At 39.0% G+C, this 16,784-nt stretch overlaps 1 protein-coding gene across 1 annotated transcript in view; it reads right to left on the bottom strand.

The window, feature by feature from the left end:
* The window catches only part of C8H8orf34 (chromosome 8 C8orf34 homolog), a 301,307-nt gene that overhangs the window by 100,821 nt on the left and 183,702 nt on the right, over window positions 1-16,784 (bottom strand). Inside the window, 1 exon segment of the mRNA XM_053929857.1 lies at window positions 15,768-15,903. Coding sequence (XP_053785832.1) covers window positions 15,768-15,903 — 136 coding nt within the window.

Consider the following 16,784-nt stretch of genomic DNA (forward strand, 5'->3'; position numbering starts at 1 on the left):
CATTTCATTTTGGGGGATATTAATGTTACTGTATTTTTTATTTCAAATTCCATTTGTTAATTGCTGGTATTTAGAGAAGCAATTGATATTTGCATAGTAACCAGTATCCCACAACCTTGTTATAATTGTTTATTAGTTCCAGGAGTTTTGGGGGGGGGGTTGGTCAATTGTTTTCCATATTCTACACAGATGATTGTGTCAACTGCAAACAAAGACATTCCATTTCCTCATTCACAATCTAAACATAGTTTATTTTCTTGTCTTATTTTATTAGCTAGAACTTTAAAAGTACAGTGTTAAAAGGACTGATTAATGGAGAATATCTTTGCCTTATACCTGATCTTATTGGGAAAGCTCACATTTATACCATTAAGTATGATGATTAGCTATAGGGTTTTTATAGATATGCTTTCTCAAGTTGAGGAAGTTCCTTTCTCTTTCTAGTTTATTGAGAGTTTTTATCATGAGTGGCTGCTGAGTTCTACCACATGCTTTTCTGCATTCATTGGTATGATCTGGTGATTTTTTCTAAGTCTGTTGATGTGATGAATTATATCAAGCGATTAAAGTGAAGTTACTTGGGGTGAAGCATTTCTGACTTTTTGACACTTCTAAATAGCCCTTTTATTCTACCTTAAAAAGCAATATCCATTTACATTGTATACCTCAAGGAGGCTAGAATCAAGATAGGCAAAGCGACATCAGCAAATTCATTCCCATTAGTTGTTCATCGTGTTGAAGTCATGTGATAACTTATTGTGGAAAATTTAACTAATTATGATGACCACGTGCCACACAGCCATACCTTTGCCTCTTCTCACACCTCCATTCCCCGCACTATTATTGTTGGCAGCAGGAAAGGAAAGAGTGTCTATTCTGGAACAAGGCCTGGTAAACTCCCTGCACTGCTGCTTCTGAGCTGTGTAACACTTGGTAATTTACCCAGCCTCTCTGATGTTGCCAGGATTTATGAATTAATATATGCAAAGTGCTTAGAAAAATACCTCACATGGAACACACTAAAAAGTTAGCTATTATCCCCAATTTTATTAAGTCTGTGCCTCATGCATTTGCCATTAATTTATTTAATCATTCAATAATTATATGTGTTATCAGCACTGTGTCAGTGCTGGAATTGCAGCAGTGAACAAAAGAGACAAGGTCACTGACCTCAGGCAGCTGATTGTGTATGAGGGAGTAACAGAGGGAGCACAAGGTAAAGTAAATAATAAGTCACGAATGTCCTGTCTGATGAGATGACATTTGAAATGAAGGAGTAGGTCCTGCAGAGGTCTGAGTGGAGCCCACGTCTATCAGGGGAAATAGTAAGTGCCAAAGATAAGCAAGAGAGAATGCACTTGACCTATTAGAGGAGCCAGAAGGCCAGGGTGATTGCTGCTCAGAATCAAGGGAAGAATGATTCAAATGATCTAAGAGAAGAAGGCCTGAAGCAATGGCATCTTATGGACACTTAAGCAGGTTCAGTGTTCTTGGCAAAAAGGGAAGGAGGCTTTGGCTGTAACACATATCACCCAGCTGCCTTTATGCAACAATAAATGCGTGTGCTCTTTTGCCTTCTTCTGTGAAAACTAGAGAGTCAAGTAGTTATCTCATAAATTCCTTTTGGGGAAGGTCATAAAATGGGATGATTAGATCTAAAGGACAATTTTCACTCTCCCCAATAATAGGTACTTTCCTAAAATAGCCAGATACCTGGGCCCACTTACTGCTGCACATTACTGGTACAGGTACGATTTAAAGTTCCTTCCTTACTTCCATCTGTAATTTAAATCAAAATTGATCTCAGACATGCCATAAATATTTCTATATTAACTCACTTGAAGGAGTAGACTATGCATTAGACCAACGTGAATTTCATCTTGGCAATAGATTTCTCTCCTAACCTTATGACATGACTAAATTGAACCCACATTTTCCAAGCTGAATCTATGGCAGTAGAGAATTAACTTTTACAATACAGTTCCTTGAGTAATTTTATTGGATGATGTTTTTATAAATCGAAGTTCTAGGTATTCTCTCCACTGTAAAAACATAGGGGATATTCTATGTCTATAAGAAAGTTTCCAATTCTAACTCTGCATGATTTAAAATGCGAATTGTGCCCTGGATGGGTGGCTCAATGGGCTGGAGCATCATCCCATACACTGTTGCTGGTCTGATCCCCTGTCACGGCATACGCCTGGGTTTTGAGTTCAATCCCCAGTTGGGACGCCTATAGGATGCAATCAATTGATGTTTCTCTCTCTCTCCCCCCCAACCCCCTTCTTTTCTAAAATCAGTACATATATCCTTGGATGAGGACAAAACAAAACGAATAGAATAAAATGTGAATTGCACCCCATCCTACAATACTTTTATGGCTAGTGGGCACGGTGAACTGTACTGAAATAGGAATCTCCTGAGTTAGCAGCTCCTCTGCCACCAGCAGGACGTGCACGCAGTGATTCCCTGGCGCTTTGTCTGAGGATGAACTAGGGCGTCCTGGTGCACTCAAGCTTAGGGAAGAAGGGAAGGGCATCTGGTTAATACTGTTATACACGAATAGCTGATTATTGACAAATAGTAATGCAAAACTTTTATCTCTGTTGAAGAAAAAAATTCTAAAAACTTTCAAGAACTAAATTTAAAACTCTTAAGTACCTGTTCAGGACAAGGTGCTGGTCAGGCTACTAAAACCTTAAGTACTCTCACTTTTTACAAAGTGGGCTGGGTAGCTCAGTTGGCTGGAGTGTCACCTTGATATGCTACAGTTGCAGGTTCCATCCCTGGTCAGGGCACATACAAGAAGCAAGCAATGAATGCATAACTAAGTGGAACCATACATTGATGTCTCTTTCTCTCTCTCTCTCTCTCAAATCAATAAATAAAAATTAAAAAAAAGAAAACCAGACCTCCAAATAAAAGCAAAAATACTTAAAAAAAATAAACACACACAAAGTGGCCCTGATCCTGTAGTTCCATACTACTATACCAGGAATTACTCCATGTTGAGTTACTGATATCAAGATGGTATAGAGTAAGAACTCTGCTCCTCACGTTCAGACATAATGCTGAATGCTAACTGGTGGACTCACTCAGATTCCCTCTCTGGGAATTTGTAAATAAGATTTAGTGAAAGACCTAATTGTAAAGGTCAATGTCTTAACTCAGGCTGCTGTTATCAAAACACCATAGATCAGGTGGCTTAAGCAACTGACATTTACATCTCACAGTTCTAAAGGGTAAGAAGTCCAAGATCAAATCTGCCAGCAGATTCAGTTCCTGGTGAGTATTCCCTTCATAACTTACAGATGGCCACCCCTCCACTGTGTGGTCACATGACCTCTTTGTTATGTACATGTGGAGAGGGACACCTCTTACCTCATCCTCTTCTTATAAGGGCACTCATTCCATCATGAAGGCAGTGCCTTCATGAGCTCATCTAAACCTTACTGCCTCCCACAGGCCCCACCTCCAAATATCACATTGGAGGTTTAAGGCTTCAACACATGAATTTGGGGGACAGAAATACTCCATCTACAAGAGTAGAAATGACGAAGCACATGGAGAAGACCATAAACAGATCGCAGGAGGCATTAAAATACAGGAGTAAGCAGACTGCCAAAAGTTGAAAGCGACTATCGTTGACAGGGTACCTTGAGAAAAGGCAGATGAGCAGAAGCCAGCAGAGGATCATGGCATGCTGTTGGGTCCCAGCACTGCTGTTGGGCTACCAGAGAAGCTGCTGTACTCCAAACAGTTGTGAGCAACCTCTCAGGTGTCAGCGAGACTGAACTCTTCTGCTGTTTCTTCCCAAGCACCATTCTTATCTTAAACCCCCTTTAGTTAAGGTAAATTCACTGAAGTGTCTGATTTTTATAATGTGAAGGTAAATGACTAGCATAGCTAATTTTTTTTTCTAAAAATATAATTGGAATATAATTACAAATGTGGTCATATTATGGATATCCTGAGTTATTGCTCTTCTATACTGTAACTGTTTCCTCCCAGAAAACCTTAGTTTTAATTTTCACCATGATGATGACCCCATTAGTTTGTTTTCATGGTTATCAATGTGTGGAAGTATTAGGTTGGCCAAAAGGTTTGTTTAGTATTTTCTGTACAATGGCTCTCGTAGTGCTTAATTATCTTTAACTTCATCTGAAACTATTTTGTTAGACTATACAGTATTGTGACAGCTGTCATATCAGCGTGTATTTAAAAAAAAAAACCTATCAACTAGAATTGAAATGTCCTGAAATATCCAAATCCCATTTCAGACTGATAAAGTCATAGTAACTGTAGGAAGAGAAGGCTTTACAAAGAAAATCCAAACTCTAATTGCCTCGCTCCCCAATACCCAGGAGAGGCTGCAGGATCATTAAGGACTTCAAGAAGGAAGCAACAGAAAACCTTAACTCTTCTCAGGAAGTTCTAAAATGTTACCCTCATACTTTAGAGGGACTGATACCTACATTGCAAATTAATTATAAGGCTGTTTTATTAAAAGCAACTGTAGAGCTCTCGGGGATTCAAGGACTATCTGTAAGGAAAGATGCCCTCAAAGAAAGAATATATATATAATAATAGCTATGCAATCTGATGAGTTTGAATTTAAATAGTGTGTTTGAATACAGTATCTTGATTTATTTTTGGTCACATGCAGGGTAAATATGTTTATAAATATAAATGTGAATTATTTTTCCACAAGTGTTTCACAGTTATATTCAACAGATAATTAATTACAATCTTTTGTAATACAAATTGAATAACAAGAATGAATTTAGGGCAGGAGAGGACAACATTTCTCAAAATTGGGGTTCCCTTTCATTGCAATTGATAGTCAATTTTCATGTGTTAATGTGGATTCTCTAATGAGATCATATGTATTTCATCTTTGAAAATGTAATCTCACACAGATACTATCAAATGAGAACATTCATTCACAAGCATATAAAGCAGCATGACATCATGTCATTCAACCCACATTAGTTGTCAACAAAATAACTTTACCCAATATAATCAGGTTTTCATACAAGTGATGTTTTGCCTTGTAATTTTAGGTTCGTTAGGAAATATAATAAGGTTTTCATATATGTGATGTTTTGCCTTGTAATTCATCAGGAAATATTATCAAGCCTGAAGCAAAAGCTAATTTCCACCACTACTCCGTGTTCAACAATAGTAGCTGAGGGCAAGTCTTCTAATTCAGAAAAATTTCAATCTTAGACCTTAGCTCAGAAAATTGCAAGAAAACTTTATCACCGATAAGCCATCAAACTGCTGTGTAGGAGGACAAGTCAGAATATTCAGCTTCTATTCCTGACCCACAGTCATGGAATTGATGGTTAAGTCCACAGGAGCAAGTGAAGTTCATCACTGACACCCCTGGTTCAATAACATGATAGGTTCAAATACTCCCCACAATGCTGTTCCAAGCAGACCATTCATAGAATTTAACCCTTCAGTCACTTCAAACCTGGCATTGACCCCATGGATAAACAACTGAACTGAAATACTGGCATTTGTAAATGCATCGAGATCTAGGGAAATCCAGGTGAAATCATTTGATATTGAATTGCCTATCTGTGTTGCTCCCAATGTCCTCAACATTTTGAGAAATTGCTCTTGATGGAAGGCTAACAGGCTAAGAGTCTTAAACAAATTGATTTTTTCTGGACACTTTAGAGAGGATGCTATGAGACTTTTAAATCACTGGAGTCTTTTCCATCTTCTCCTCCTCCTCAGCTCTTATACTGCTGTCAAATTCCATACACTTCAGCCATCAGCACGTTGACAGCAGGAAGAAGCAGGCTCGGAAGAAGTAGGAAGAGTGCTTTGCTTTTATGCACTTATCTTGGGTGTTATTTCCAGAGAAGGGGCTCCTTTATAGAGTGCGCCCAACACGGATTTCTCTAAGTTGCTCTCACAGTTGTTCAGCTGCTCTCACCAATAGCCACAGTCTTTGTAGGTTTATAGAGAAACCATCAGTCAGAGCAGGCGCATGTGGACTATGCAGAAGCCCCCTTTCATGGCTTACATAGGTGTAGCACTGAGGTTTCCCACCCGGGCCTAAGCAGGGGTGTCCAATCCGTGGCCTGCAGACTGCATGCGGCCCAGGATGGCTACCAATGCAGCTCAACACAAAATGGTAAAATTTACTTAAAACATTATGAGATTTTTTTGTGATTACGTGTCACAATGCATTTAATGTGTGGCCCAAGACAACTCTTCTTCTTCCAGTGTGGCCCAGAGATGCCAAAAGGTTGGACACCCTGAACAGCATCTGAGCAGCAGTGTCTGGGGTTCCAAGGAAGCGGTGGAGGCACCAGGCATAGGACCCTTTGACAGAGTCCTGTCTGAGTTAAAATTTTCAAACAAATAATTCTGTTTTCCTCTTAGCAATTTTAAGCTCAGAAGGAACTGTTTAATTTTAGGTTCACTAAAAAAAGTCATAGGCAAAAGAATTAAAAAGTGGCTTGGGTCTAAAGTTTAGGGGAGTCTAGGCTGCAAAGCCTAGAGAGACTGTAGAAAATGGGAGAACGAAAACCTCCCTCCTTCTTATCAAATGAAGACCGAATTTTAAATCTTATTATCCAAAAGCTCCCTCCATATGGTCAAAATCGAGGCATTTGTATTAAATGCCTTTTAATTTGCAATTGGGAAAAGTCATTTTGTAATGAAACTGGGTGACTTATTGGCTTACTTTAATATTAAGACAGCAATCACGTGTTTTACTTTGTAGTAATTGGTATAGTTATTGCTGAATGTAGTACTGGAAATTCGGGGAATGTCATTTGAGTCCATGTAAAAGTTTAGATTTCTGCATTAAGATTTAACGTATAGATAAAGCTTTATGTAAATATGATGTAAAGTATGAGATTTTATTGAAATGTATTGCAAATAAAATGTGTATAAATGCAAGCACCACTGTATTTTATAAATGCTTCTAGAAAATCCAGATAATTTGAATATCAAATATTTAGAAAATTTTTCATGAAAACTTTTGAAGTATGGTCCACAAGTATCATAACTGACACATTTTCCAGTTACTGGCTTATACTTACTTATATTTATTACAAAGTACATTTTGGTTTTTGACCCATGGGTCAAAAGAATTTTAGGCAAAACTTCACGTGTGTTTATTTACTTGTATTGTTCTTTGGTCCCCGTGTAAGAATATATAAAGGATCTATAACTCAAGATATTTTCACATATTTCTGTGAAAAAAATGAGAGATTTTGATGTGCACTGGGGAAAAACTGAAAGAATCACTGGATTTTTATATTAAACATATAAATTGATATGTTTGATTATATCAGAAATGGACTTGTGGATAAAAACAGTAAAATTATAAATTTTGTAGAACACATCAAGATTTAGTATACTTAAAAAACAGTATTGAATGAATGAAGGCATTATAATTTCAAATGACCAGAAATTAAAGAATAACATTAAACAGAACTCTTTCATTCAGGCAAAAATCATATGCATGAATCTTGTATGTATAAATGAGTACTGAAGCATTGTGGGTATACCAAATGATGGTGAAATAAAACACTGTTACATAATTTTAGACTGTTTTTCCATATTTCTATTTAAAGCTGGACTCCTCTCCACAAAGAGATTAGTAGCTAAAAGCAGAAGCCCTTTAGGATGTTAGAATGCTTGGCAATGGTGTCAGATTAAAGGTGAACTGAAACAGTGGGATCGACTATTCCCCAACTATTCATTACCTCACACTATTCATTACCACACACTATTCATTACCGCACAGAGAAAGATACTAGTAACCCTACGGGCTCTAAAACAAGTAACTTCACTGCAAATCTTTGGTGTAATCAATGTAACCCTAGAATTTCTACCATTAAGTCAGTGGTTTTATTGCCTGCACCACTTCGTGCAGGGCATCTCAGAGGCCTTACCGAAGTTGTAAGCTCTGATAATTTAAAACTACACTAAGAATTTCGGGATACCCTCTATTTTTACCTGTGATCTATTTTCTTGAGTTGTCGCTACAGCAAATAAATAACTGTGTATTTTGTTAGAAATAAAGATTTTTCAGTATAAAAGAAATGAAATTTCAATGCTAGCACCAAGACTTTAAATAAGAATGCTATACTGTTCTAATTGGTTTGTAAATATCAATATGAATTTACGCCTTATAGACATTTACTTAATAAAATACATTTCTGTCCTACCCTTCTTCAATAAAATGGCCAAAATGCTTCTGCTTTATCACTAAGTTTGTTACATTTTAACCCTATGTTGCCATTCCAACAATCTTCACAGCATCTTCACCAGGAGTACACTCCATCTCGAGGTAGCCCTTCTCTCCCTCATTCGTAAGCAGCAGCTCCTCACTTGGGAAAGCGTCACCACGAGACTGCAGCAATTCAGCAACCTGAGGCTCAGCTTCTAATTGGAGTTCTCTTCCTATTTTCACCACATCTGCAGTTACTTCCTCCACTGAGGTCTTGAGATGCTCAGTCATCCATTAGGACTGACATCTACTTCTCCCAAACTCCTGTTAGTGTTGATATTTTGACCTCTTCTTATGAATTATGAATGTTCCTAATGGCATCAAGAATGGTGAACACTTTTCAGAGGTTTTCAACGAACTTTGCCCAGATCCATCAAAGGCATCACCATCTACGGCAGCTGTAGCCTTACAAAATGTATTTCTTAAATGAGACTTAAAAGTCAAAATTACTCCTTGATCCACAGGCTGCAGAAAGGATGTTGTTGTTAGCAGGCATGAAAACAACATTAATCTCATTGTCTTGGGTGACCAGGTTCATTGTCAATGAACAGTAATATTTTGAAAGGAATCTTTTTTCTCTCCCTGAGCAGCAGGTCTCAACCATGGGCTTAAAATATTCAGTGAACCAGGTTGTAAGCAGATGTGCTGCCGTCCAGGCTTTGCTGTCAGGCGCCACTCAAAGACAGGGCTATGTTCTGAGAAATGTGTTGTTAGGCATTTGCTTTGCAGTACACATGTGTGTATGTAAGCTGGTACATGCACAGAATGATAAGGAAAGTCTTTATAATCAAAACCCTTTTATGTATTTAGGTGAAAATCAATAAAAATTGCCCTTAATATTTTACTCCTTGAACCCTTGTGACCTTTTCATAGACCTTCAATTTTCACTTTTTATTTTAATTTTTCTGTGCACATAACGTGACTTCCCTGACTTCAAATGTATATTTAACTTCTTTGAAATGTACATGATCCTTTTATCTTAAATTAGGGCTTTTTTCCCCCCAGAGTAGACTCTGCTCAAAACAGAGCTAGCCACTCCACCACAGTATAATCCCATGGGCAGAAATGATCGCCCCCAGGTTACAAATGGGAAATCGAACTTATAGAGGCTAAATGATTTCCCAGAGTTGTTCAGTGGCCAAACTGAGATTCCCACCTTGGCCTCTCTTATTCTAAAGCCCCAGCTCTTTGTCACACAAGAAAATAGCTTGAATGTCACACGTGTGCGTTCAAGCACCTCTCTCCCTTATGAATCACAGAACAATTACTGAGAGAAGTGGGGATGGGGAGGATCTTGCACTGATTTACAAATAAAAGAAAAACTATGACATTGCTGTGTTAAGAACTAATGAAATCCGAAGCAGTCCCAGCTTCGGACTGCTGTCTATTGCTCTCATTTCTTCCTTCATGTAGATCATCAATTGACAATAAAAGGCACACATCAGTATTGCCCAGGGTGTGGGCGTTTCCCACAGCAACAGCCTTGTAAAATAACTATCACATCTGGCATAACCCGGCCCTCCCACCGTGCTTTATTTTCCCCACAGCACTACCATCATCTGACATTTTAGGCTGCACTTACTTGTTTACAAGTCTTTTCCCAGAGAGAATGTAAGTCCCTAGGGGTCAGAGGTGTTAATTTTTATTTTCTGAGCTTATCATAGTTCCTGACACAGAATGTGGGCTCCATAAATGTATTTTGCTTCAATTTAAACATTTTGCCACTTACGACACGGCTGTAGGTGCTACACTGTACTTGTGACTCAGGTGGGACCTTCTAATCTTCTAGGAGTACAAAGTCAATTTTATGAAAACTTTTAACTTTAAACAAGGGATAGCAGTCACTTTTTGTCCTTATCCATTTTCTTTTATGTCAGTTTTGCTCCCCTTTCCTTCCAATGGGAACTTGCAGAATTTAAACCTTAAACAAATAGTTGGGACCAAAGAAAGAAATGCATAGGGAAGAGAAACAATACATAATGCATGTTTAATTATGCCAGTTTCCTCAAGTCAACTGGTAAATCCTAAGATAGGTAGTTTGAAATTCACTCACATTTACAAGGTTTGATATTTGTCTTTTCTTCAGCATGCCGTCACTGATGATGATCCGCTTTGGCTTTATCTAGTCAACACACAACTAAACTCAGTATTTTAACGTCGCGATGTTTAGGAGAAATAATGAATAACTTTTGGTGCAATGACATGAAGCAAATCAGTTAAAAATCAGCAGGCTATTTGGAAACAAGCAGCTCCTCGGGTTCTCATGCTATAGTTTCTGAGCCAGTATCACTGCATGTTCCCTATAATCCAATTTCTTTTAAAATGGCTTTCAGTTCCTTTTTTGTGTGCTATTGATGTTAAGCATGAATGAATGCAAACTCTTGCACCATCAAAAACAAACATCGTCTCACCACCCGGAATGAACTGGCAGAAACACACAAAATCAAGGTTTAGCTCCTCAGAATGGCAGTGAGTAGACAGAATTAATGGGTGGTCTTTCCAGAAAAATGGCTTATAAAGTTACTTGGTGCTTTGGTATCAGCATTTGTCTTGTTATTTTTATTTTAACTGTTATCTTAAAACTAACATTCAGGATATTCAATAGAGAAATTTAATTTGAAACTGACAATTTTGCAAACGACTATTTTTTTAAACCATCACAGTTTTGCTGACAATTCCGGATCACTCGGAGTACTGCCCTACCGACAGCCTGCTCTTTGGTTAATATGACAGTGTGATTCCTACGCAACAAATGAACCTTGTTTTGCCCGTACCATTCAAGGGTCTGTAGCTATGTTGGTGGAACCTGTTAAAAGTCAAGCCAAGACACTCAGTGAGTATATTAAAAATTCTACCTTGTACTGAATAAGATGGTCAATTTTAAAAGGACACTGTTATATCCTACACAGGAAATTCTTTATTTAAAGTTGTAGTTGTATAATGACTTCTTTCTCCTATCATTTGAGGGGGAAAAATGAGATATTCTGGGTTAAACTCTTAATGAATTTTGGTGGTCATATATCTATTATCTATTTTTGCAACCGCCGGCAGATGTCATTTCTGTTTAAATCACAGAAATTGCAGCAATGTCCACATCAGACAAAAGTCACCAAGAATTGTGGGAGTAACACTACCCTGGAGAATTTACAACTTAAAAATGCAAACTTTCATCCATCTGTATTTTTTAACCACTTGTAAAATATGTATTAAAAATTCTGTGATTTTATTTCTTATAACTATGTAATCAATAAACATTTTGACATTGGTGATATTTTAATCACTTTGTTGCTCATAAAACCTCACAGAGCAATTTAATGTGGCTGCACTCCGCTTGTCCCGATGCCTTGTAAAGTGGAAGTCCTTCCAGTGGTCCTGTATATCTGACATCCCTCAATTATTCCCAGCAAAGTATTATCAGTCTCGTAACAGATCACGTCTTCTAAGGTTCTGAATGAGTAGGGCTCTGCGGCCCTCAGCTTTACAGAGCAAAAGTGTCCTGGACATACTATAGGCACACTCACTTCAAGCTACTGCGACCCCACAAGCAGTTCATGAGTGTTGCAGTATTTGAAAAAGAGATTGAGGAAAATGACCATCTAAAGTGTAGACTGCACCTCTTTACCCCAACTTGATCACTGTTGGGTTCTTTGCAGAAGCTCTGAACATCACTTGAGTCTTATTGACTCCCTGCTGAGGTTGTTGAGAATAACTTGGCGCTAGAGTATTACATCAAGATCACAACACATCCAGATTCCTTCACCTCAACACTCTAAGAAACAAACAAAAATGTCTCCACCTTACACTGTTTTATTGAACACAGGAAATCCTGGATGGTGGACCACAGTTTTCTCCCTAAGGCAGGAAAAAGTTCCTGAATGTCAGGAAAATGAGGTCCTTTTTTCCCTCAATACCTGAGCACTCTCATGTGGGCCTCTTAGAAAGATGGGGGCAAAAACAGCTCAAAGCATTTAAAACTGCCTGAGTATTGACATGGTAATTGTCCCAGTGAGTGAGGAGAGGAAACCCTGTTCCCGGAGAGGCTTGCACTGTGGACCCTTTGCTAGCTGCTTTTGCAGACATTATCCTGTCCAGTGCTCTCAAGCCTCCTTAGAAATTATCTCCAGGATTGCATGAGCTCCATTTCACAAAAGAAGGACTGGATTTTCTGAATATTTGCATAATTTTCCCAACACGACACAGAAGGCACTTTAGAGTGCGGCCATTAGATAGATCCCTTCGTCAGACTTCAGAAAAGGTTGTCTTTGCTTCCTACCTTTGTCGTAAAGCCTTGAAAGGTCTTGGTAAGTACACGATACAACTTAACGTTAATTATCCTAACCTTTCTTATCCATTAGCCCCATACTGTTTCCAATCCAGTAAGATTTGGAATTAAATCCTGATCCCAGTTCCAAAGCCCAATGTCCAGCTTCCCACACGAAGCCTGCGTTCTCTCTCCCAGGTCTCTTCCAGGCTGGTAGCAGAACCCACAAAGAGAGCGATGGGAATGACCGCCATTCTGTAAATGAAGCAGTGGTTTTCTCCATGTTGGTTTAGTTTGCAGAGCTGGATTTCTGATCCACTCTCTGAGTCCTGAGAGACAGTCTGGCTGCCATAAACCCCTGCCCATAACCTAGTACCCTGAGGCAGTCCGACCTGCCGACCTGCCTTGTCATCCTCTCAGTGGCCTGGCCAGGCTCCTCAGTCTGCATTCTTCCAGTCCTAACATGCTGCTCATCTTGGGGGTTCCAAAGTTCCTACAAATCAGAGGTTACCAACAAGGGCCCACAGACTCCACACAGGTGGTATAAATGAGCAAAGGATGAGAGACCACCTGAGGTGAGCTGGAGCAGGGCTGCTGGGCCTATGGCTCTACAGGGGAAAGCCACTAGCATATAACCCTTTGAGAATGGGGGTCCAGTGTTATCAGCTTTATGGATTTTTAACAACAGATACAAATCCCAACTTTTATGTAAAATTGGTAACTAATCCAGTGGCATTTTTAAGTACTACGTGAACACACAAACCTGGATACTACCCACAGTCCTTCAGTTTATGATTTCTGCCTCAGACAATTGCTTAGCCCTGGCTTAAAAAGTATTATTCTCAGACTGAAAAGCCTTACCTGTAACTAGGAGAGGTGAGTCAGCAACATCAATTGGTGCTTTAGAATTAATTATGGAAATTCTGATAACCACATCAATGCATTGCTGAAGTAGTCTACTGTAACTAATATCAGGAGACAATTCTCCATGAGTCTCGCATGTTTCTACGTGTTCTGTGAGCAGAGACACTGCCAACCTCTGTTTCAGACAATCTGTTCAGGAATGTTTATGTAACAGACAGCCTTGGAAGAGAGACGTGGAGTGTCTCTCTAGAGCAGTGCTAACTTCCCATTGTATAATATTCATGGTTCCTACACTCAGGATTCCTCTCATATACTGCAACCTACTGCCCTGGTTCTGTCAGTCCCTGAGATTTGAGCCTCAGGGCTCCAGCAAAAATGCTAATTCACTGACAACTGCCTCTGTGCTTACTAAGTCCTTGGTCTCTGAGCCAGGGGTTTCATGCCCTCTGCTAGCATCTATAATACACTGGCAGACTAACACGTTAGATTGCCAATAGCGTAAAATCTCAGGTCCTTCGTAGCTCTTGACCATCGTCAAGAGCTTGGCCATGGTCAATATCTTGACCATAATATTAGTTTTTCTTCCTCTCTAACCTCTGGCTATAGCGTGTACTCAGAAATAAAAAGCCTATGGTCTTCTATTCTGGTTACTACATTTCCCTGAATCACTATATCTCTATCTTGCTTTTGAAAGTACAACATTAACTTTATGCTCCATCAAAACAGTCAAGATCTCCATCATTTCAAACACTTAAACCTTTGCCTCCATCTTCGTCTTCAGAAAATAGCTTGGTGTTTAGCAATAAAACAAAATGACTAAACAAACAGGTGGTCGAGCTATATTGCCTGTGTTTGGAACTACTGCCACCTACTGGCTGTGTTCCCTTAGACAAGTTAATCAACTCGTCCCTCAGTTTCCTTATCTGTAACATGAGAATATTAATAGTAACTAACTCCCAGCTTTATTTGAGAATTAAGTGAGTTTTTATATTGAATGTGCTTAGAATAGTATCTGGTACATATTCAGAAGGCAATGTGACTGATTACTCAATTTAATATTTTTTCAATAAACTCAGTAAAGAGCTCACCTTAGAAGCAGGCTGTTCGTAATTTACAGTCTAATTCTATCACTTGGAAGATGAATGGCAAATACTTCAGGGCTGTGTATGTGCTTGGTCCTTTCTAAATTCAAATCCTTCAAAGTTTAAAGATATATTATTTCCCTTTTCAAAAACTAACACCTCCTATCCCAATCTTCTCCAAATGACATGAAAAACCAAGCACCCATCCCTCTCCAGTCGAACTGTAAATGGACAAATGTGGACAAGATGTACAAATGTACAAATAAGGGTTTTATTCAAAATGCCAAACCACTCTTTCATCCGTGGCCTTGTATACTCAGGATGCCTAACTCTCGTCACACAAATATTCCCAGTTTTCTTCAGAGCCATAATCAAAAACTCAATTCACCCAAATATCGCTTGTCTGAAGCAATGTTTCCATTGGTGTTTTCACTGTGCTACGGCACAATTAAAATAAAAACTCCCAAGGGGTAAAAGGGAAAGATGAAAAGCTACAAAAATCTGATTCGATTTTCCGACGCTCTCCTCCTCCCCATTTCCAAGGAGCTAATCCCCTCTCAAACAGTACAATAGCATAGCTAGACAGAAAGGACAGGAGATAAAACTGGCCGCCAGCGCATTGTTCCTGCTAATCTGCGCCATTTACATAAGGGTTAGAAGGCTTGTTTTATCATTTAAACAGGCTTAAAAGCCTCTTTGCAAATGAGACTTAGTTCCTACAAAGGAACGAATTCTAGCTATTTGGTGAGTTTCTGCTAGACCAGCACTGGGAGCTGACTTGGCAGTAACTTAAGCTACTTCTTTGGCCACATACAGTATATGCAAAGATTGCTTCCAGCTGCCAAAACTGAAAAGCGTCAAGCTGATTAAATTCTTTCCAGGAGGTGAACAGGAGAAGGAGCAGGTTAAGAGGCCAATAATATTAGATCTTAGACTGTACCTGGGCTAACTTGTGCTCTGTGCAGGTGTTTTTAAAAGTGGCTTTGAACTTGCAGAGCCCCTTGAATCTTCCTTTTTGAAAGGGGATGGAAGGGAAGACTGCAAATGAAATTCAGAAACAGAGAGACTTAAAATAGTCTCAAACCGTAAACTGAAGACGATCTGAACACTTTGATTAGTCGCTGGTCTGAGTGGTGCTGTGCACAGCGATAAACGCGACAAACCCTCCTGCCCACGTGAGCACAAGATAACTGGAAGGAAAAGTTTTCGGTACACCAAGTACAAGCTTTGCCTCAAAATCTTAGCTTTTAGAAATTAAAATCACATGTACATATACTATACCCGTGAATTGTTTTACCTGGCACACCTTGAACAGATGTTCAGTGTAACCTTGGCCTGAGGTTCAGCAGGGTGAGTAGCACGACCTTGGTTAAATTTGCTCCCAGAAGGTACCAGAGTAGTTACTCCCTCCATTCTTAAATCATCAAGATCCTCTGTAACAACACAAGCAATTACAGAGAGAAAAATTAATTTTAATAGTATTAAGGAGAATAGTCCATGTGTGCAGGTGTCTGCAAGTAGATTGTAAAATAAAACATTACATTTCCGCTTTGCGATAATCTTACCTCATGCATCAATTAATTTTTAATCATTTCTAGATGTAGTTGGAGACAAATTATATGAGAAGATTTACAAGAAACCAGACCACAACCTCTGCAGCAACTGGCCCAAAATGGCTGGCGCTTGGTCAATGACTACCAGCTTCCTTCACTATTTTTGTCTTTGCTTCCAACTCAGAACCAACCAGAAAAAGACAAATACGTTCCCAAACTGATTATATAACATCCTTTGCTTCTAATTAGCCTGCCCTCTGCTTCCTCATCCGACAATCTCCAACCAGAACATACCTGAAGCTTTTTCTTTTCCCATTCTAAACCTTTCCTTTTCGTCTTCACCTGGGGAAGACAACAGTGGGATAGTTATGTCCCAGCTGTTCTCTGAAGTCCCTTCCTATGTTTCCCAGATTCTTAATTAAGACTTAAAAGATCTAAGTTTCCCTTGTAATTCAGTCTTGGTACAATAGTACATGATCTCCTGCTTTCTTCAGAGAACAAGGAATCTTATAAAAGGGGTTCCATTTACTTACTCCTAGACTTAGTAAGAAAGGTACATAAAACTTCAAAAGATAAACTATAACTTTGTCAAAATGTAACACATTTCTGAGTTTATAAGTGATGTGAGGAGAACAATCACTCGATGAGGCTACAGGCGACCTTAGACCGCTCACAAAACAACTGAGAGGATTTCTGTTCTTAACCGGATACTGTACACAAGTGTCAAATTTTCCTGAGACTGCGACAACTCTTAGTCTAGG

Source organism: Desmodus rotundus, chromosome 8, assembly GCF_022682495.2.
Source record: "Desmodus rotundus isolate HL8 chromosome 8, HLdesRot8A.1, whole genome shotgun sequence".
In the NCBI taxonomy this organism is placed as follows: Eukaryota; Metazoa; Chordata; class Mammalia; order Chiroptera; family Phyllostomidae; genus Desmodus; species Desmodus rotundus.